Genomic DNA, 21,394 nt, shown 5'->3' on the forward strand with positions numbered 1-21,394 from the left:
AGGAGAACACCTCACTAATCTTTTGGCAGTAATAAGACCACAGCTTTATTACAAAAACGCATAGCCTCTGATAAGGAGTGTTGGCAGAGCATGGGTGGATCTCACCATCTTGCAGCCAGTTGACCATGAGGAAGCCCCTGTCCAGCAGCCCCAGCTGGAGCAATTAAGTTACTCTCTGTTCAGTTGAAGCCCAGCTTCTACCCGCCTACTGGCTTCTCAGGGGGTGGCAGGTTATAGGGGAAGCCACCTGGGTGTTGGCTTCTACTGGTTCCCCCCTGCCACCTGGAAATGTGAGCTGCCTCAGCAGCTCCACCTGGGGGCACTGCTATGATCCACCATCTACACAGCTTCTTATGGAGTCCTGCACGCCAGGGGAGACCAGCATACAGATCTGCCCCCCCCCCATGTGCAACAATGGCTGTGACAATGTTACGTAAAAGACAATTATGCTCAAGTATATATTGCAGTTTTGCTTGCAGAAAAGTATTTATAGTTTTAAATTACATAAGTATGCCAATTAATGTAATTTTAAAGACAAACACTATTTAGTTTGCAATAAGAGTTTGAGCATTTTCATATAATTCAATTAAAGTTGAGTCTTTGGGCAAGTAATACATGTATTCTTCCTTATGCCTATTTTAAACAGAGGGAATGTGCAAATCAGAATCAGACACAAAGATTTTTTCATACAGAAGTACAGATCTGTTTTCGGTAAGTTGATGGTAGATAAAGAGCTCTGTACAAATGGGTAAGTTTATCTTTTCTAATAACTTTAGTTTGCCTTGTAAGCATTATTTTGTTTTAGAACATTCTTTCTTTTAAAAGATGCATCAAGCCTTGCAGTCTTTGCAAAATTTTCTGTGTGTGGAAAACATAACACTAAGCATAGTGAAAACATAAGCACCAAGGATCATTTTTGCATTGCCTGTGTCTCTAATACTAATTTAACTAACCCCTCAGATTGCTTTTATATACCCGTTATTAAAATTCACAAGCAACATATTTCAAACTATAATGCATTTTATGAATTGCTTGCAAACAAAGCTGTTGACATTTGTAGTCAAAGAGGTACCAGAAGTTCTTCTTTCCTCTTAATTTCACTGAGATACCCATGTTAGTCTGTTGGAATATAAATAAACAGGTGTTTTGTGGCAACCTAAAGACTAGCAAGCTTCTCTGCTGTCACATTTCAGATACACACATGAAAATGGAGGAGGTGGGTATTTTAGCAGACATACCCACACACAACAAAATCAGAGTCCAGTGGCATCTTTAAGACCAACAAAGATGTATTCAAGGCGTGAGCTTTTGAATGCGAGCACTCTTCCTCAAAAGCTCACGTCTTGAATAAATCTTTGTTGGTATTGAAGGTACCACTGGACTCTGATTTTGTTGTGCTACTTCAGACCAACACGGCCACCCACTTGAATATACCCACACACAGACAAGATAACAAAGAGGAAGAAGTTGTAACTGGCAGGATAAAGGGCCATAAAATACAAAAAGACACATTTAGGTATAATCAAATACAGAGGCCATTCACAGCAGTTCCTCTATCTTTTCCTATGAGAACACTGACCTTATCTAAAAATAATGTATACTGGGATTCCTCTTGGGAAAACCTAATTCTCTGAGCACATGAGAATTTCCCTCCAGCAGGTAAGAGGAAAGCCCCAGTTACACTTAGGGAATGCAGGTGTGCATGCAGATCTGCTGTTGTCTTCAAGTTTACCCACTATCTGTACTGCCTAATACTCTCCTTTTTACTCCTAATTTTAAAGTTGTGGCCTTGTCATACAAAACCAAAAAAACAACAACCTCAAAACAAAAGCCGTCTACAAAATCATTCAATTTTGGCCACACCACCCTAAAAAAATTAAATTAACTTGCCCAGACCACTTAAATCACACCAAAAGAAAAACTTTGAAACAGAATTGAACAGAAACTAACTCAGACACCAGCATGACCAGGCTTGGGTCTAGCGCAGTGGTCCCCAATCTCCGGTCCGGGGACCGGTACTGGTCTGTGGATCAGTTGATACCGGTCCACGGCTCCTCCTCGTCTTCCTCCCTGGCTGCTGCCTCGGGAGCTGCCCTGCCACTCTGCCGCCGGCACAGCTTTGGTGCTTTCTGGTGGCTGCCATGGCTGGGGCTCCCCCTTGGTGTGGCACTGTACAGCTGCTGCTGGCAGCAGCCCCCAGTGGGTAGTGGGAAGTCAGGGGCACTGGTGGGAAAGCAAGTGGAGCAGGGGCTCAGGCAGCAGCGACGTCCCTTGGAAAAAGACTACCCCCCCGGGCCTCAGTAAAATTGTCAAGCATTGACCGGTCCCCGGTGATAAAAAGGTTGGGGACCACTTGTCTAGCGTACCTGAAAGACCGCCACCCTGCTTATGCCCCTCAACTGCCAACCGGCTAGTGATCCCTGGCCCCAAGATAGCACATTTGGCCTCAACCAGAGTCAGGTTGTTCTCCATCCTGGCCCCCACCTGGTGGAATGAACTCAGGGCACTGCCAGAGCTAACACAGTTCTGCAGGGCCTGCAAAATGGAGCTCTTTCGCCAGGCATTTAGTTGAGGTCAGGAACAACATCTATGGGGCCCCAGAACCCCCTTCCATTCAGATAGGCCCACTCTGCAGAGTTGCAGGCATAATGTTAACTGTTGGAAAATGTTTACTGCTTCAAATTTCATGGTTATTGTTATTAGAATCATAGAATCATAGAGTTGGAAGGGGCCACAAAGGCCATCTAGTCCAACCCCCTGCTCAACGCAGGATTAGCCCTAAGCATCCTAAAGCATCCAAGAAAAGTGTGTATCCAACCTTTGCTTGAAGACTTCCAGTGAGGGGAAGCTCACCACCTCCTTAGGCAGCCTATTCCACTGCTGAACTACTCTGACTGTGAAAAACTTTTTCCTGATATCTAGCCTATATCGTTGTACTTGAAGTTTAAACCCATTACTGCGTGTCCTCTCCTCTGCAGCCAACAGAAACAGCATCCTGCCCTCCTCCAAGTGACAACCTTTCAAATACTTAAAGAGGGCTATCATGTCCCCTCTCAACCTCCTTTTCTCCAGGCTGAACATTCCCAAGTCCCTCAACCTATCTTCATAGGGCTTGGTCCCTTGGCCCCAGATCATCTTCGTCGCTCTCCTCTGTACCCTTTCAATTTTATCGACGTCCTTCTTGAAGTGAGGCCTCCAGAACTGCACACAGTACTCCAGGTGTGGTCTGACCAGTGCAATGGGACTATGACATCTTGTGATTTTGATGTGATGCCCCTGTTGATATAGCCCAAAATGGCATTAGCCTTTTTTACCGCTGCATCACACTGCCTGCTCATGTTTAGTTTACAATCCACAAGTACCCCAAGGTCTCGTTCACACACAGTGCTACCTAGAAGCGTATCCCCCATCCAGTAGGCATGCTTTTCATTTTTCTGACCCAGATGCAGAACTTTACACTTATCTTTATTAAATTGCATCTTGTTCTCATTTGCCCATTTTTCCATTGTGTTCAGATCTCGTTGAACTCTGTCTCTATCTTCCGGAGTATTTGCCAGTCCTCCCAATTTGGTGTCATCTGCAAACTTGATGAGTAGTCCCTCCACCCCCTGATCTAGATCATTAATAAATATGTTAAAAAGTACCGGGCCGAGCACCGAGCCCTGAGGTACCCCGCTACTCACCTCTCTCCAGTCTGATGAAACACCATTGACAACAACTCTTTGAGTGCAGTTCTCTAACCAATTCCCTATCCACCTAACTATCTGAAAATCCAGATTGCAGTCCTTCAACTTATCCATCAGAACATCATGGGGAACCTTGTCAAAAGCTTTACTAAAATCCAAGTAAATGACATCAACCGAATTTCCCCGATCCAGCAAACCTGTTATTTGGTCAAAAAAGGAAACTAGGTTGGTCTGGCAGGACCTGTTGGAGTCAAATCCATGCTGACTTCCTTGGATCACCAAATTGTCCTCCAGATGTTTGCAGATCGCTCCCTTTAATATCTGCTCCATTATCTTCCCCACAACAGAGGTCAGACTCACTGGTCTGTAGTTTCCCGGGTCATCCTTCCACCCTTTTTTGAAGATCGGAATAACGTTTGCTCTTTTCCAGTCCTCCGGGACATCTCCAGTCCTTAAAGAGGTTCCGAAGATGATGGACAAGGGCTGTGCAAGTTCTCTGGAAAGTTCTTTGAGTACTCTTGGGTGCATATCATCTGGACCAGGGGATTTGAACTCATCCAGTGCAGCTAAATGCCTCTCGACAACCTCTCTATCCATGTTAACCTGCCACCCAGACACTATCCTTTGGCTACGGCCATCTCTAGATATGCCTAAACACTTTGATCTGTGGGAAAAAACAGATGTAAAATAGGCACTAAGCCTTTCTGCTTTCTCTGCATCTTTCGTTAGAGTTTGTCCATCCGCACCCAACAGTGGGCCTATTGCCTCTTTTACTTTACGTTTGCTCCTCACATAACTGAAAAATCTTTTCTTGTTACAATGGGCTTCCCTGGCCAATCTTAGCTCACTCTCAGCTTTGGCCTTTCTGATGATTGATCTACAGTGCCTAGTAACCTGTAGGTACTCTTCTTTAGAGCTCTGTCCTTCCCTCCATTTCCTGAACATTTCCCTTTTCTTTCTTAGTTCCTCTTGAAGTTCTCTGTTCATCCAAATAGGCTTCTTAGAGCTCCTGCAGTGTTTTCGTCTTTCTGGGATAGTCATTGATTGAGCATGCAATAGCTCTTGTTTGAGTAGCGCCCACCCTTCACATGCTCCCTTCCCTTCCAGCATTCTCGTCCATGGTATGACACTCATCATGTCTCTGAGTTTATTAAAGTTTGCCCTACGAAAATCCAACATCCGCGTCTGGCTACAAGCTTCCTTGGCTCCCCATCTCAAAAGGAATTCTATGAGGACATGGTCACTTCCCCCTAGGGTCCCCACCTCCTTCACCTCATCCACCAACTCTTGCCTGTTGGTCAGTATTAAGTCCAGTATGGCTGAACCTCTTGTGGTCATTGTTAATGTACAGTTACTGAATTTATTTTGTACTGTTACACAATTCATGTTCCCTGTAAACTGCTCTGAGCCACAAGAAAGGGCAGTATATAAATGCAAACTTAAATTAAAAAAAATACTAGCAATCCTATGAAGGCAGAAAAGTTGCTAGGATGTGATCACCCTACACACATCATGTGCACGCCACTTCTTTGGAAAGCAAATTAAATATCCAGTTGGATTGTTCATTTTTGTGCTCAGGGAGGGCCATGGGGAAGTGAGAGGAAATTTATTCTCATTTCAAACCAGGAAGAGGTGGGGAATTAACATCTGAAAAGTCCCAGAATTAGTGAACTGCATTTCTGTTCACCATGATAAATAGCTAAGCTGGTCAAGTGGGAAGAAGCATCACTGTTTAAATTGCCCCATTTTAGTATTTGAAGTCATGGCTATTCATTTTCCTCACATGATGTATGTTCAAATGTCATGTAGGTGCTGTCACCAAAACATTCTACGTCTTCTGGGCTTCACTATAGAAAGTGAATTTCACTGCCTAATATACCCATACATGCCTCATGGATCACTGATTGACAGGTTACAGTGCCAGGTAAGCAGAAATGTCACGTATAGTGTCTGAAACTTGTGGGTTGCCTTGTTTTAAACATTCTTATTATGTGCTGTATTAAGGTTGTCTTCTGGCTGCAGAGAGGAGGAGAGGTGCAATGGACCCAGGCACTAGCCGGGGGAGTTGGTGGGGAGATAATACAGGGGAACCATCTCTTCTTCCAATACACAGGGTAGATGAGCCTTGTACTAGCTGTTTGTTAGTGTAGCAAAAAAAAAAAAAAAAAAGTGTATGTTGTAATTGCTACACCAGAAGTTTAAGAATGGCTTGGAAGCCACTCCTCCTGCCCCCAGTATAGGAAGAATTCTGTTTAAATAGTGTCAAGCTCCAAATCCCAAGGGATGGCGCCCAGGGCTGTTGCAGCCTCCATTATACTTTCTTGGCAGGCCACAGAGGAGGAGGGTCCTGTCTCATCATGCTCCCTCTCTCTCTTGTTGTACTCTTCTCTGACTGCAAACAGCCATCATCCTTGGCTGTTTTGTTTCCTGCATGTTAAAGGATTTCCTGTGAGAAAGGCAACCCTGGGCTTGTTTAAAGCCACATAAAAGGACCTGCTGGGTGTGAGTTACGGAGGTGGCTGTGTTCTCAGCCCAGGCCTTACCTTTCTGCACCTCTTCCTCCTCTACTACCTTGGAGGGCCTGTGTCAATCTGAGAGGAATGGGGATACTGATGGTCTCACCCACAGGCGATTGGCCTCTGGGCCCCAGACTGACAAGCGAAGGGGCCAATCGGAATGTGCTAAGTGCCTTCCGATTGGCCCCCTGCCATTCCCTGTGGGACGCAGCAGGTAGGCGGCCGCCAAGGGGAGGCTTCGGCCGGGGCCTGCTCCAAGGCCTGCGCCGAAGCCGGGGACTCGCGGGGGGCTGCCCCGGCCCCTTCAAAGCCCGTCGTTATGGATGGGCTTTGAAGCCTAGTGATGAATAATCATCCAATTAATTTGTATCTTGGTTACACTAGTTTATCTAAATAGTTTATCAGGCCTATTTACAACTTCTAAAATGTAATTCGTTTCTAGACAGAGGATCATGAAAGTCATAGCATACAATACATAACAGTATTGTTGGTTATAGGGTAAAAGTATTATCTTTTAACTAGTTAATTATTTGATTTCTCCTTCAGTCCCGCATGAGAATCCTTTTACTCATTGATCAGAGAATTTGTCCAGTTTTACTGTTTACTGTTACACAGATAGACATGTTGGTCTTGCAGCCCTTGAAAGGATAAAGAGCCACTTTTCCTTCTGTTGCAGGGTGGTTCTGAACCATTAACCTGGGGAAAACGCATTAGAATTGCTACTGGACTTATTCAAGCTATTCAGTATTTACATAATTTTGGAATTCTTCATGGAAATGTGAAAAGGTAAGGAGCTGTTTTTCCCCATTCCGTTTGAAATATAAACCCATGAAATTATTGTGGAAGTTTGGGAAGCCCTACTGGGCATGTGTAGGGTTGCCCCCCCCCCTCCAGACACCAGAGGGAGATGGAGGTTGTATGGTTGCCAGGTAAGAGTTGGGAAACTCCTGAAAATTTGGGGTGGAGCCTGGAGAGCTCAGGGACCTCAGTGGTACACAATGTCATAGAGTCCACCCTCCAAAACATTGCTTTTCTCCAGGGGGACTGATCTCTGTTGTCTAGAAATTACCTGTAATTCCAGGAGATCCCCAGGTCCCACCGGTAGGCTGGCATCACTAGGCTTGTGTGACATGCTGGGGAAGGTGGGCAGAAGAAGCATTAGCCTCTCCAGGGCGGATGAGCTGGTGGTAGCAGGCATATAAGGTGCTCCCCCACTCCACAGAAGACGTCTGTGCAGAGCCCAGTGGCTCATTTTGCCTCATTGTAATTTGCATTGCTTTATAGCAGGGGTAGTCAAACTGCGGCCCTCCAGATGTCCATGGACTACAATTCGCTGGCAGGGTCTCCTGGGAATTGTAGTCCATGGACATCTGGAGGGCCGCAGTTTGACTACCCCTGCTTTATAGGGTGTTAAAATCAGCTGTGAACAAGTTGGGGTTCATGAAGATTGCAGGAGATAGGGATGAATGGGATGTTCCCCCCTGCAACCCAAAGCACTTTCTCTAGCATACTTTCAGCTGTTAGGGGTTCAAGTATGCCAATTCCACTCCTCTTTTCTTCCCTGGCCCAACTGGTATTCAACAGAATGTTGTTCCTAGAGGCCAATGAGCATGCTTTGTACTTGTCGGGCTGTTCTTGTTTTAGTTCACAAACTAATACCTTTCTATATTCAGGCAGGTAGCCATGTTGGTCTGAAGCAGCAGAACAAAGTTTGAGTCCAGTGGTACCTTTACAACCAAAGTCATTTTATTCAAAGTATCATCTTTCATGTGCCTTTTCATGCAATTAATTTGCAGACTACCTTTTCAGATAGTGAAACAGAATTTCCTCAACCACACTGTGATCTTAAAGGTGGCACTTTGTTCTAATATTTTTTTCTGTATGTCTCATAGTCCCCCTTTGTGTGTGAGCGGTTCCATTTCACTTCCCTATGGAGAGCTAGCAGAGGAAACCAGTTAGGGGCCCATGAGGAATAGCGTGCAAAAGGGGAACAAGCACAAGCACTTATTCTTCTGGGCTGGCTGAGCAGTTCCCTGCTCTCTCAGCTAAATAAATCTCAGCACTCTAATGCTGCTAGGGTGACCACCATATAGTTTTGACTTGCAGTTTTAGGGACAGGTGAACCGGAGCCACGCATGAATTTGAAGGATGTGGCACCTGGAGGAAGATATTTTTTTTTTACTTGCTTCTGGCTGTTCTTTGAGGGAAGGTTTTCAGGCGAGGAGAGAAAATGCTCTCACCTGTTCGTTCTCACCTGTGCTCTCTCTCTCTGATGCTCAACTGGCTCTCAGTTCCCCAGCACCTGCAAGGCAATGAACATGCTCAGTCTTCCTCAGGCTGCTTTTGTTTGTTTCTTGCTATTATGAGAAGTGGTGATGAGCAGGGCTAGTCAACCTGTGGTCCTCCAGATGTGCATGGACTACAATTCCCATGAGCCCCTGCCAGCAAATGCTGGCAGGGGCTCATGGGAATTGTAGTCCATGAACATTTGGAGGACCACAGGTTGACTACCCCTGGTGATGAGGATTGTGACGATTGGTTGCCAGTCCCTTTTTGCTTCATATTTGCTTTCTCTCACACACAGTTCCAATGTTTTGCTGGATGCAGACTTCGTTCCAAAACTTGGACATTCAGGCTCCAGACTGCAACCCGTGGAGAAAAAAACAGAGAATGGGGGGACAAAGACCAAAGTCATGCAAGCTTCCCTTGCTTACTTCCCAGAAGATTTCATTAGGCACGGGCAGCTAACAGAAAAAGTGGATATATTTAGTTGTGGAATAGTAAGTTGATTCATCTGTTCTGCATTAACACTGTGACATTCATAGGAAGGGATTAGTAACTGGGTGGATGTATATCTACCAGGTATATTGCATAAATTACCTGCATGCCAGAGTCCCGGAAAGGGCCGGTGTCAGTGGTTGTCATTATGGAAGTAGCAAACGGGCCTCCCACTGAAGGTGACTGTGCATGCAAGGCCAAGGGCTGATGAGGGAAGGGCTTAATATTCTGCCATGTGTTTCAGAGTTCCATGGCCATGGAAGTGCATGGAACATAAGCGTTATTGATTTTTGTCATGTCCAATATAATAGAAGAAGAGAAGAAGAAGGAGAGTTGGTTCTTATATGCCGCTTTCCCTACCCGAAGGAGGCTCAAAGCGGCTTACAGTCGCCTTCCCATTCCTCTCCCCACAACAGACACCCTGTGAGGGAGGTGAGGCTGAGAGAGCCCTATTATCACTGCTCGGTCAGAACAATTTTATCAGTGCCGTGGAGAGCCCAAGGTCACCCAGCAGGCTGCATGTGGAGGAGTGCAGAATCGAACCTGGCATGCCAGATTAGAAGTCCGCACTCCTAACCACTACACCAAACTGGTTCTCTAGAGAAAAGTATATACTTTAAAAGAGCCAAAAGTAATTCTTTAGTTCTCCAAAGGTACAGAATGAAGGTTTTGGTATCCCCCCTCTCAAATCCTTCCCTCTTCTCTGGCAACCAGGTAGAGAATTAATTAGGGAACATACGCAAATGGGGAGGGCTGTGTCACCTCAATGTCGCCTCAAGATAGATTGTAGAGAATATTTTTAGTACAAAATGTGCAGAGATTTGAATATAATAACTGCTCTGGATTAAATTTCTGCTTGATGCGTATGGCTGTTGAGCACAAAACATAAATACATGAACGACATCCTGGGAACTAAAATTCCTTTGATCCTACTGAATAGTCCACTCTAAAGAAAAGCAGTCTAATAGTTTTATAAAATGCTTTCTAGGTGCTAGCAGAGATTCTGACTGGCATTAAGGCAATGGATGAAAGAAGGCATCCCATTTTCCTGGTAAGTCAAAGATATGTGTGTTTGTTTTTATGAGATGGAATTGAAGCAGGGTAACTCAAAACAGTTGCTTTCTACCCTGCCTACGGAACATAATCTTTGTACCATAATTTGGGTCTTCTTGAAGATAAGCAGTATTGTATAAAATCTTGTCTGATACCAGCCTACCGCATCTCCAAAATGGATGTTTCTTACACCCAATTTTAGATTCTCCTACAGCCACACGTGCAAGCTGGGACACTTGCATGTGTTTAAAAACTGTCAGTGCTTCACAACTTGTTTAAAAAAATTTTACCTCCTGCAATACATGCTTACTTCTGGATAACATTCATCAGTAACAGCAACTAATCTATTGGGTTCAGGAGTCTAAAAATTGTTAGGAAAGGTTTTAAGCAGCAAAATTAATTCCTGGGCTATACCCTCGGAAAGCAGATAAGTTTGTTATGGGAAAGAATGATCACTTGCTTCTAGAAAGAGACATCTAACCCTTTACCCCAACTCACACAAGTGGGCTCTAATCAATATTTATTCAACAAGCAGGTAACAAACAAAGTGGTATAGAGCGCCTGGATTTTACTGAGGCTTGAACAGACACAAAGAGACAAGATATTACCTAAGCTAGCTGTTGCTGTGTATGATTGGAGACTTGCCTGAGCATGAAGAGGCAACCCAGAAAAAAGGCTTCTGGCTCTCCTAGAGCTTTTCCCCTATACCCATGTTATAGGATGATCATATGTTGAAGACTGGACAAATACAAAAAAGACAGACCACCTGCATCTCTCGTTTTTTCAACAGAAAGATGCTCTCCTGGATGAAATTCAGGTGGCAAAGGAACTATCTCGCTCTAAGAAAGGAACCTTTGAAAACCTAGCAGCTACGGAAATATGTTGCAAGTATCAAGACAAGAAAGCACTCCATTGGCCAGCAGCATCTGCCATTCATTTGGCTACAGCAGCCTGTGCATGTTTGCGGAAAAAGAATCCTGTTATGGCAGAGGTAAGTGTGGCAACTCCCAACCCCTCTGTGATATCACAGCTTCACTTTTCAGTCTTACAAATATGTGCAGCAGCATCAACAAATATCTGCACCCCAGCCAGTATTTTTCACATAGCAAGCAAGGTGAAAAAGGAAGGCAGATAGTATACATGTATCCATTAGACATGGTGGTAGGCTAGGATCAAGAAAACCTGACTTTAAAAACCCTACTCAACCATGATCCTCTTATTGGACTTGTCATATTGTCAGCCTAATCCAAAGGGTGGTGTGAGGAATAAATATGGAAGGATGGGAGGGGGGGGACAGGATAGCTGTTACACAACTAGGATGCTATTGCAGAAAAGCCCTATTTCTGGTAGTCACCTACCTTGCAGAGGTGTGGAAACTTGGAGAAGGACCTCTGAGGATGATCTCAGAGCATTAGCACTTACTTCAACAGGTGAATGCATTTATGGAAACAGCAGATCATCAGATGTCTGAAGGAAGAGAATATCCTGGGCTATCTCTCAACATCCCTGAAGAAACCAATGATGAACCAGCCAGTCCCTTCAACAATGGCTTCTCAGGTGACAACCATGACAGAAACCGGAATGCTGATTCATTAAGCTGTATGGATTTGTTACCTCCCCTCATAAGAGTCATGTCTCCTGAAACATACTCTGAGCAGAGACTACGGGTCCCTTGTGAATCTGATGAATCAAGTAACTTTTCTTGGGATCCTATTGGGGATGTTGCTTACCAGCCACCAACCAATGACCTTCCAGATCTAGAAAATGCTTCCCCCATAACATTTCATGCAAGTGCTCCAGAATACAATGGTGATGTCACAACAAAACCTGTGGTCTCAGAGAAAAATATTCCACCTCAGGAAGCAGCTGGTGCTACCTGTTCTTCACAAGGTAATGCTTTAAAGTATTATTTTAAGAACATTTATTGAGTATCTCTTGACAGAAGCAACCAGTTTTCAAAATATCCCATGAAAAGAAAGGTGGTAACTAATTTCTGAATTTAGTGCCATATGATTAATGTTTTTTGGGGGTACTTATGTGATTATCCATCTACACACACACAATCCTTGAATCAATTCTTAGAAAAGAAATTCAACATAGATTTACAATGAGATTGAAAAATAATAATCTGGGTTCCCTGTTACATCTCATTTCGATTCTTTTCATTGACTTGCCATTATATGAAGCTACTTTAAATTAAATCAGTCTGTCAAAGTCAGCATTGCCTTTTCTCACTGCTAGTGGCTGTCTAGATTTACAGGCAGAGGTCTTTCAAATCAAATCCAGTCCTTTGAAATGAAGATCTCAAGGACTGAACCTGGGATCTGCATGCAAAGCAGATACTTTACTTGATGAGTCACAGTTCCTTCCTCTTTCTCATGCATCTTTGTTAATAGCAAAAGATAGAAACTCTCAAGATTTTTTTAAAGTATCTGACTTTTGCCCATGCCTGTTAAAGACCGTTTATGCACTGGAGGTTTCATGCCGGGCTGCAGGCTGGAATTTTAGTTGTGGCAGGTTGCCCCACCTCTTCCTGCACCCACACAGGGGAGCATTTGGACCGGTGCACCTCATCTGCCACCAATTTGTGCTCCTGCACAGGAGCTGGGGCAGTAAAGTTCTCAGTGCATAAACGGTCAAGGAGAGATAGAGCTCTCTTTAAGAGAGAGAACTCTTCCTACCTCTCTACTCTGAAGGACAGATACAGACTTGAAGGTACCTTTTGATGAGTTTGCCCTAAGAATGGATGCTTACAGCCCAGTATGGGTCTATTGCCATTCTAGTTATGTTTTTAATGATGGTTTATTGTCGTTAATTTTGTGTATGTTTTAAATCAACTTTTTTAAAGGTTGATTTGTTAGCTGACTTGAGTTTTAGGAAAGAAAGGATGTAAAACATATTTTTTTCATGAAGGAATCAATTGCAGAGTTGGTGCATTTCTTCTCAGTACTTTTCCTGCACTTCCATTCTGCTTTATTCTTTGTAACCTGCTGTGAGACAGCTTGCTGGGAGAGGCGGGTAAGAAATCTAACAAAGAAATGTTTGAGTCCAGTAGTGCCTCTTGAAAGCTCATACCCTCGGAATCTTGTTAGTCTCTAAATTACCACCGGACTCAAATTTAGCTGTTCTAATCCCAACCAACATGCCATTGACTTGCAGTGAAGCAGAGGTGGTTTGCCATTGCCTTCCTCTGCAGAGTCTTCCTTGGTGAACTCCCTTCCAAGTACTGACCCTGCTTAGCTTCTGAGATTGAGCTATATCACGTGGCCTTCCCTTCCCCAAAAGGCTTTGGACAATCCTAAAATATTATAATTCAGCCGTAGCAGAAAGCGTCCTCTCCAGACCCTTGCCTTTCTTCAACCTGAGATCCTGACTTGTCCAAGGAACATTTTGAACAGGGTGTGCATCAAGAGAAGTGCCTGGTGGCTGGAGGCTCTCATTATGGCTAGACATTGTAGTTCTTAAATGTGGTTAGTTAAGAGAGCCAGTAGTAGCATTGGACTAGAAATAGGAAAATGCAGGAGGAGAGATCCTCGTACATTGCCCTGAGTTTCTTTAAAGGATGAGGCTAGGACAAAAATGGGACCAATAGATAGTTGATGGTTTTATACCACATATTTAACCTTTAGTATCCAATCCTTTTTAAAGCCATTTTTTTCTAAAAACAAGCACCTGTCAGCAAATATCTGACACTGTTAGGCCCAACTTTTTATTTGGGTTACAAGTGTTTAAGTCATTGTGTTCATTATTGTGTTTTTATCTGAAGTATGCTAGCTGCCTAAGGCAGGTCTCTATAAATGCACTAAATAAAGTATGAATTGTGTTTGCTTTGTATTTCAGCATCAGCCAAAGAAACTATTAGGGAAATAAAGATCAACGATCAAAAAAAGAAGATGATACAAGATATTTTACTGTATGAAGAAAAAAAGCTAAACACTTGTGAACTTTTGAATCTTAACTAAATAATTATCAGTGCCATTTTCAGAATTAACTCCATTTTGGCATTATCAGCCAAAAAAGCAGACATTACTGGTTCTGTAAACCTTATGTTTGATTGCTGTCAATTGCTTCTAGTACGTCATGCTTAAAAGCAATGACATTCTTTAATAAAACAATATAACCTAAGATGTCTGGTCAAATACATGAACATTCCAGAAATATAGCATATTCGGGCTTGTGTTAACTTGAAGGAGGATCAAAAGTGCTTGCTACTTTTGCAAAGTTATTTAAAAGTATATGCCTAACTTCTGTACAGTTTGTTATGCTTTAAAGTACTGAATATGAAGGTTACTAGAGTATTTTGTTTTTTATAGAGGTATACCTTAGATGATGGTTCAGTCAAATAATTAATGTGCAAGCCTATTTTGACTTTATTTTGTGTACACCTGCAGCTTAGTTTGAGTTAAGGGTTAATTTGGCCTTGGGTGAAAGATTAAGTGGGAGTTGCTTATTTGTAGTCTTTTTTCTTGCATTTGCTTATGCCCACATACTCTGATCTAGGAAGGATCACCAGTAACTGACAGCCTTGTGCATATGCTTCTCTGTGCTTATGCAGCAAGATACTGCTGGGGAAACCCTGCACACACTTCACACTAAACTGACAATTGGTATTCAGTTCTCATAGTATTAATCATCTGTCTGGGGAAGGGGAATTGGATCCACCCAACAGGTGATCAGCAATGTGAAACAGCACTGATCATAGTCAGAAGGACTTGAGGGAACTTCAATATTCAGAGCTGTGTAGCTCTGAGATGACACTGGGGACAAACAAGTATGGCCTTCATCCTCTATTTGCAGACTTCCCTGAAGTACATGACTGGCCACTGTTGGCTTAGCTAAATGGACCTTTGGTCTGATTCAGGAGAGTTTTTCTTATGTTCTAATTTCTGCAGTGGAGCTGAATCACTGAATCTAGTTACAGCATTGCAGGGGAATTTCTGGCTTGAACTTGCAGTTCATGGTTATTTAGTAGGGGAGAAACGTTAATACAAAATATTTAGGGAAAGCTGGAATGAATATTGTCTCTGACATATTTAAGGATGTTGTTTTTTGAATGAATACCAGCGTTTTCTAATTTTATACAACACTGGGGTGAATCCAGCTGTACATATTTAAGAGTATTTTTAAAAATGACTACAAATATTTTCTAATTTTATACATTCCTGGAATTAATCCAGCTGTTCTGCTCAGCAAACTTTGAAGACTTTCTCTAACCTAAGGCAGTTCTCTATAATATAAAGCACTAGCCAAAAAGCCCATATCATGCAGAAATGCAATGGGCGCTAGCAGCCCCAAGAGTGAGGGGGGGGGGTATGGGAGGAGTATGGGGGGGGGACTACCTTTGTGGCTGCCAAGTCCTGGTGTTTCGGCTGGATTCCTGCTCTTTCGTTGGCGGCGTCCTGACGCGGCGGCCCCTCTGGCTGGCTCCGTGACCAGGGAGGCCGCTCCGCAGGCCGGGAGAATGCTTCCCAGCCCCCCCCCGAAGCTCTCTCTAGGCTTCTCGCGGCCTGCGGAGCGCCCTAACCGCGTCTATGACCCCCCGAAGCTCTCTCTAGGCTTCTCGCGTCTACGACGCGGCGAGGGCACTCCGCGGGCCGGGAGAAGGCTGGCCGGGCCACCCCCCACCAGGCCGGGAGCAACTGCGAGCCGCGCTGTGCGCGGCTCGCAGTTGCTGGGGCCGGGAATCAGACGCTTCGCGCCTGCCGATTGGTCCCTCCCATTGTCTGTCACGAGGAAGGGTCCAATCCGGACCCTTCCTCATCCCGGACACATCCCGCCTCAGAACGGCTTACTCTTTTATTTAGTCCGTGGCGCCTGCGGCGCCATGGGCGGTGTACAGATATGCTGGGATGACATTGAGACTATGCTAATCAATTTTGGGGCAAAACTTGGGTTAGATTTATAAACAGAATGGCATTATTATTTGTTATCACAGTTTTTAGCAATTTTAGCAATCACTTTTGGTGTCACATACCACCTGTAAAACATTTTATACCAGTTTTCTTTATGTATTTGACTGTTAGAATACTTAGGGATTCTAGACCATGCTAGTTCCCATTGTTCTATTGTCACTTGTCTCAATATTTTGCATCCATTTAATCATACATGGCTTAACTCGTTCCATTTCCGTTTCATACCTTAATAACAGTTTATATATTTGTCCCTGCAAGTGAGGCTTATCTTGAATTACCAAATTTTCAACTTCTGGTATTGAAGCCTCTAGATTTAACGGTTGGTGAAACTCTGCTTTGAATCTAGATAATAATTGGTTATACTCTAACCACTGAATTTCTACTCCTTCTTTCTTTATTGTTTGCAATATGAGGATATGCAGAATGGCATTATTATGATTATTATCCTAACAGAGCTGTTGAAAGATGAGACTATTCTAATTTAGACTATATTACAGTAGGCAGATAAATTTGCAGGGACTCTTCCTTAGGCATGGAGCTCAGGATGAGAGATTGTTGGCCCAAATTCTCTGTGGTTCTAACACCTTTACAGCCTAGTCTTTAGACATCTAAAGACATCAGTTGTTGACATCAGTTGGTTCATGTGTTGCTAATTCAGCATGAAATAGCAGTTCTGAAAAGTAAGTGTGGTGTAAAAATGAGGAAGGAAAGCTAGAAGGGAATCAGAGCTGCAGCTTTTGAGATAGATGCTTTTGGAATTTTAGGTCCCAAGCAAGGAAATACTCTGAACTTCTGCTTCTTGTAAATGGTTCCCAGACAAAAAGCATTAATTGCCCCCCAATGATATGTGTCAAAAGAATGAAGGATCATCCCCAGTCATAATGGGAAGACTGTTTTTCTAACTGTATTGTCTTTTGCTAGTAAACTAACCATGGACAATAAAATTCATCTTTTTAGAAATAGTGATGTATGCAAATTATTTTATGCTAATAATGTAATATCTCATTGTAATGAATGTTTCAAGGTCTTTGTTCCAAATGCATTATAGATTTTAAATAACCACAAACCAGGCTCTTCTGTTGATGCAGCTCTTTTAATTGTGTAACATAGTTGTCCCTGCCTTTAGCATTCAGTCACAGAGTTGCATGGTATACAATGGTGGACCTTCATTAACTGGTATCATTCTTTGAGAGTTCCTTTGCAGAGGTTGCTCAGAACATGGTACTGAAGTATTTGTTACACAAAATGGGAGTAGTGATTCTATTTCCAGTCTCACCTGCATTTTAAAGACCACTATCTTCATGCAACTTGGGCTGATGTGTGCTGCTTTCTGATCCTCAAATAACAGTTTCATCCCTGCAAACTGCACCTACTTCACAAGATATCTTTTGTGGGAAGGGAAGGTGATTGTAAGCCAATTTGAGATTTCATTGGGTAGTGAAAAACAGGGTATAAACACCAACTCTTCTTCAAAAACATTAGGACAGATTTGGCTCTACTACCATCCATAACCTTGCCTTATGTTACAGAGAAATATGATGGGAAGGTCAAGGAACTGATCAAATGAGGCAGGATATCAAAAGTAATTAACTGGAAGTGGTGTTAGAAGAGAGTTTTATGGATTTTATGGACTGCCCCAAAGCTTAAATAAATGGGTTCTAGATCAAATCAAGCTCTCCTTTGAAGCTAAAACAACCACCCCATCTCGCACTTAGAGTTCCTGGGGAAGTTAGTTGAAAGGGCTGCAGCGGACCAAATATCAGCATTCCTGGAGGAAACTTCAGCCCTGGACCCATTTCAGTCGAGTTTCCGGCCTGGCCATGGGATGGAAACGGCACTAGTTGCTCTCCGTGGCCAGCTAGACTGAGGCGGGTCAGCATTGCTTATACTATTAGATCTTTCAGCAGCGTTTGACACTGTAGATCAGGGGTAGTCAACCTGTGGTCCTCCAGATGTTCATGGACTACAATTCCCATGAGCAAATGCTGGCAGGGGCTTATGAGAATTGTAGTCCACGAACATCTGGAGGTCCATAGGTTGAGTACCCCTGCTGTAGATCATGAACTCCTAGCTCACTGTCTTGCCGATGCCGGGATATGGGGGACAGCTCTCAAATGGCTGATTTCCTTCTTCCGGGGTCGTTGACAGAGGGTTGTCATAGGAGAGAGAGTAGCCAACTGTCATCAGCTCAATTGTGGAGTCCCACAGGGAGCAGTCCTCTCTCCTATTTTATTTAACATCTTCATGCGCCCTCTTGTTCTGCTGGTACGGAGGTTTGGGCTGGGTTGCCACCAATATGCAGATGACACCCAGCTCTTCCTCCTGATGGATGACCACCCTGATTCCCCCCCAGAAACCCTAACCAGATGCCTGGAAGAAGTGACAAAATGGCTCAAGCAGAGTCGTCTGAAGCTCAGCCCTTCAAAGACGGAGGTCCTGTGGCTGGGTAAGAAGGGACCAAATGAGGAAGCGTGCCTACCCAACCTGGACAGAGTTCGTCTAACAGTAGCCCACTCCGCCAGAAACCTGGGGTTGATACTCGATGCCTCCCTTTCCATGGAGGCACAGGTCACAAGGCCTTCTACCACCTACGCCAAGCTACTTGCGTCCTACTTGGCACCAGAACACCTAGCCACAGTGATCCATGTGATGGTCATCTCTAGACTGGACTTCTGCAACTCGCTCTATGCAGGTTTGCCCTTATCCTTGATACGGAAAATGCAATTGGTTCAGAACACAGGTGCCAGGATTCTCACCAATATACCGTGGAGATCTCACATCTGGCCTGTACTTCAACAACTCAACTGGCTTACAGTTGAATTCTGGATCAGGCTTAAGGTTTTGGTTCTTACCTTCAAGGCCATACGCAGTCTGGGCCCAGTGTACCTAAGAGACCGTCTCTCCACCTATACCCCCAAAAGAGCATTGCGCTCTGCCAATGCCAACTGGCTAGTGATCCCTTGCCCCAAAAAAGCGCGTTGGTCTTCAACGAGGGCCAGAACTTTTTCTGTCCTGGCCCCCACCTGGTGGAACAAGCTTCCTGAAGAGATCAGGGCCCTGTCCAAACTCTCAGAATTCCACAGGGCCTTCAAAAGGGAGCTCCTCCACCAGGCATTTGCCTGAGACCGTCAACAGGTCCCCCCTCAGACATCCCTCCATGGCCTGAACCAGTCTGTCCTCTCTGGGGGCTTTGGCTGGGTTCCATTCCTGTTGTATTGTTTATGTTCACTGAAATTGCGTTATTGGGTTGCTGTTGTTGCATTTGTTAATGTTATGTATTAATTTGTTCCATGTATCCCCCATGTTGTATGTAAACCGCCCTGAGCCATATGGAAGGGCGGTATAGAAATCAAATAAAATAAACAAATAAACAAACAAATAGATAAAAATGGATAAGCAGAAGTTATAGTACTTTGATCATATAATCCCTGGACAAGGCAATAACAGGAAGAATTGAAGACAGCAGGAAAAGAGGAAGTCACATAAAATGGATTGATTCCATCAAAGAACTCTAGTTTACAAGACCTCAGCAAGACTGTTAGAAGTAGGACATTTGAGAGTTCACTCATTCATGGTGTCATCATCAGTAGCAACTTGATGGCACTTAATACACACAAGAATAGACGGGCTGTGCAACACAGCGGCTAAAGAGTATTAACAAGGTGGCCAAGAAAGTAAGTCAGGAAAGCATCCTGTTCAAATGCGCCTTCTGCCATGAACTTGTGGTGGTTTTAAACAAGCTACCCTCCTTCAGTCAATCAGTCATCTACAAAAACACTACAGATCTATGTTACAGGAGTGCTTTTCAAGTCTGTACCATCCAAGCCAGTGCTTCTGTCCCCAACCCCTGCATGTTGCAAAGGATACTGGATTACATTCTAAGGTGCACTTGATCCTAAATTGGTTGCTGCTCTGGCTGTTGCCTCAGATGAATGGAGATCATGCTCTAACATTTTGTAGCAGGAGGCAGGCTGTATTTCAAGAAAGCTACAGGTCGCTATTGATGATCTCAATGAAAACCCCCAAATTTCTCACCACCACCTTGCTGAAATAATGCATCTGAAGCACAGATTGCCTTTTAAGGGTGATAAAATGCTATTAGGAATATGCCCCATGTTCCTTGTTGGATGCTGCTGCTTTTCTTTTCCTCTTTGAATAAATCATGTGTTTAATGGTTCATATACTCATTCAAGCAACTACTTTGTTTCTACTCCCTGGAGGATGAGTGCAGTAGAAGACCTTCTGTATGCGGTTGTGCAGCATGGTCATTATTCCATATCGAATCCTTCCTCAAAAAGTTGGGACTGTTTTTTTTTTTAAGTAAATCCAACAAATGGACAAGAAAATGTGGTGCAGATCCCTGCTTAGATCGGAGGTGACTTTTTTGTTAATGATGCCAAGAACAAGAGTCCCACTGAGCAGTTACTCATGAAAGATCATACCCTGTGACAAATGTTCTTGGTCTTTAAGGTGCTACAGAACTCTTGCTCTTTTCTATAACTGAGAGAATAATTTGCCTAAGACTGCTTTGGCAATATTTGCCGGCCATTTTGGTCACTCACAATTATGTAGCATGCAACTATGACCAGGTTTCTAATCTAGACTTTCGGCTGGCTGAGCTACTTGAAAAAGTTTGTGGTTAGGGATGCAAACGTCCAGGTGAGGTCTGGGAATTACAGCTCAGCTGGAGACTACAGAGATGTTTCCCTGGAGTAAATAGAAGCCTGGAAGGGTGGAAACTGTGGCATTGTACCCCATTGAGCTAAAGAGTTGCTAGCTCTGGGTTGGGAAATACTGGGAGATGTTGGAGATGGGTCCAGGAGTGGGTAGGAAGGGATCTCAGTGGCGTATAATGCTGCAGAGATCACCCTCCAAAGCAGCCCTTTTCTCCAGGGGAACTGATCTCTGTCATCTAGGGATCCCATCTCACCTGGGGACTGGCATCCGTACAGGAGGTCCCTGTCTTCCCTAGACACTATCCCCAAATCTCTACAAGTATCCCAATCCTGCCCCCCATCCCCTGCCAGTGGCAGGGGAGACCTGGCATGCCTCTCTGCAGCAGAACCTTAGGTTTTGCACACGGTTATGCAAGAGAGGTCGACAGGAGAGGGTGCACGAGAATAATGACTTTTGCTTAGGTTCAACTCATTGACCTACCTCCGTGTAGGGGGGCCAGGTCCCTCTTGACCATTGGCGGGGGGCACCCCCCCCCCGTACGACTGTCAGGTCCAGACTGGGGAACTCCTGGAGATTTGCCTGGGGAGGACATGGACTCCAGTGGGGTACAACGTCCCAGAGAACACCCTGCAAAGCACCCATTTCCCCCCAAGGGAACTGTCTCTGCAGTCTGGAAATCTACACGTGCCACCTGGAGGCTGGCAACCCCACCCCCGCGGCTCCCTTCCTCGAACCAGGAAGCCGCCCACCCAGCCCCTCGCCTCCCGCCACT

At 44.2% G+C, this 21,394-nt stretch overlaps 1 protein-coding gene and 1 long non-coding RNA gene across 3 annotated transcripts in view; one reads left to right on the forward strand and one right to left on the reverse strand.

Annotated features, from left to right (window-relative positions):
* IRAK2 (interleukin 1 receptor associated kinase 2) overlaps positions 1–16,905 on the forward strand; it is a 32,269-nt gene extending 15,364 nt beyond the window's left edge. For both annotated transcript variants that reach the window (XM_077325285.1, XM_077325286.1), the window contains exons 6-13: positions 647–711; positions 5,496–5,610; positions 6,879–6,988; positions 8,787–8,982; positions 9,969–10,031; positions 10,824–11,024; positions 11,464–11,923; positions 13,874–16,905. In XM_077325285.1, coding sequence (XP_077181400.1) covers positions 647–711; positions 5,496–5,610; positions 6,879–6,988; positions 8,787–8,982; positions 9,969–10,031; positions 10,824–11,024; positions 11,464–11,923; positions 13,874–13,995 — 1,332 coding nt within the window. In that variant the 3' untranslated portion in view covers positions 13,996–16,905. The remainder of the gene's footprint in view (positions 1–646; positions 712–5,495; positions 5,611–6,878; positions 6,989–8,786; positions 8,983–9,968; positions 10,032–10,823; positions 11,025–11,463; positions 11,924–13,873) is intronic.
* On the reverse strand, positions 89–21,351 carry LOC143831818 (uncharacterized). Its single transcript, XR_013228976.1, has 3 exons — positions 21,103–21,351; positions 8,443–8,504; positions 89–1,119 (listed from the first exon to the last, which is right to left on the reverse strand). It is a non-coding gene; the product is annotated as an uncharacterized LOC143831818 (long non-coding RNA).
* Between the last annotated feature and the right edge of the window lie 43 nt (positions 21,352–21,394).

The sequence above is a fragment of the Paroedura picta genome, chromosome 3 (assembly GCF_049243985.1).
Source record: "Paroedura picta isolate Pp20150507F chromosome 3, Ppicta_v3.0, whole genome shotgun sequence".
In the NCBI taxonomy this organism is placed as follows: Eukaryota; Metazoa; Chordata; class Lepidosauria; order Squamata; family Gekkonidae; genus Paroedura; species Paroedura picta.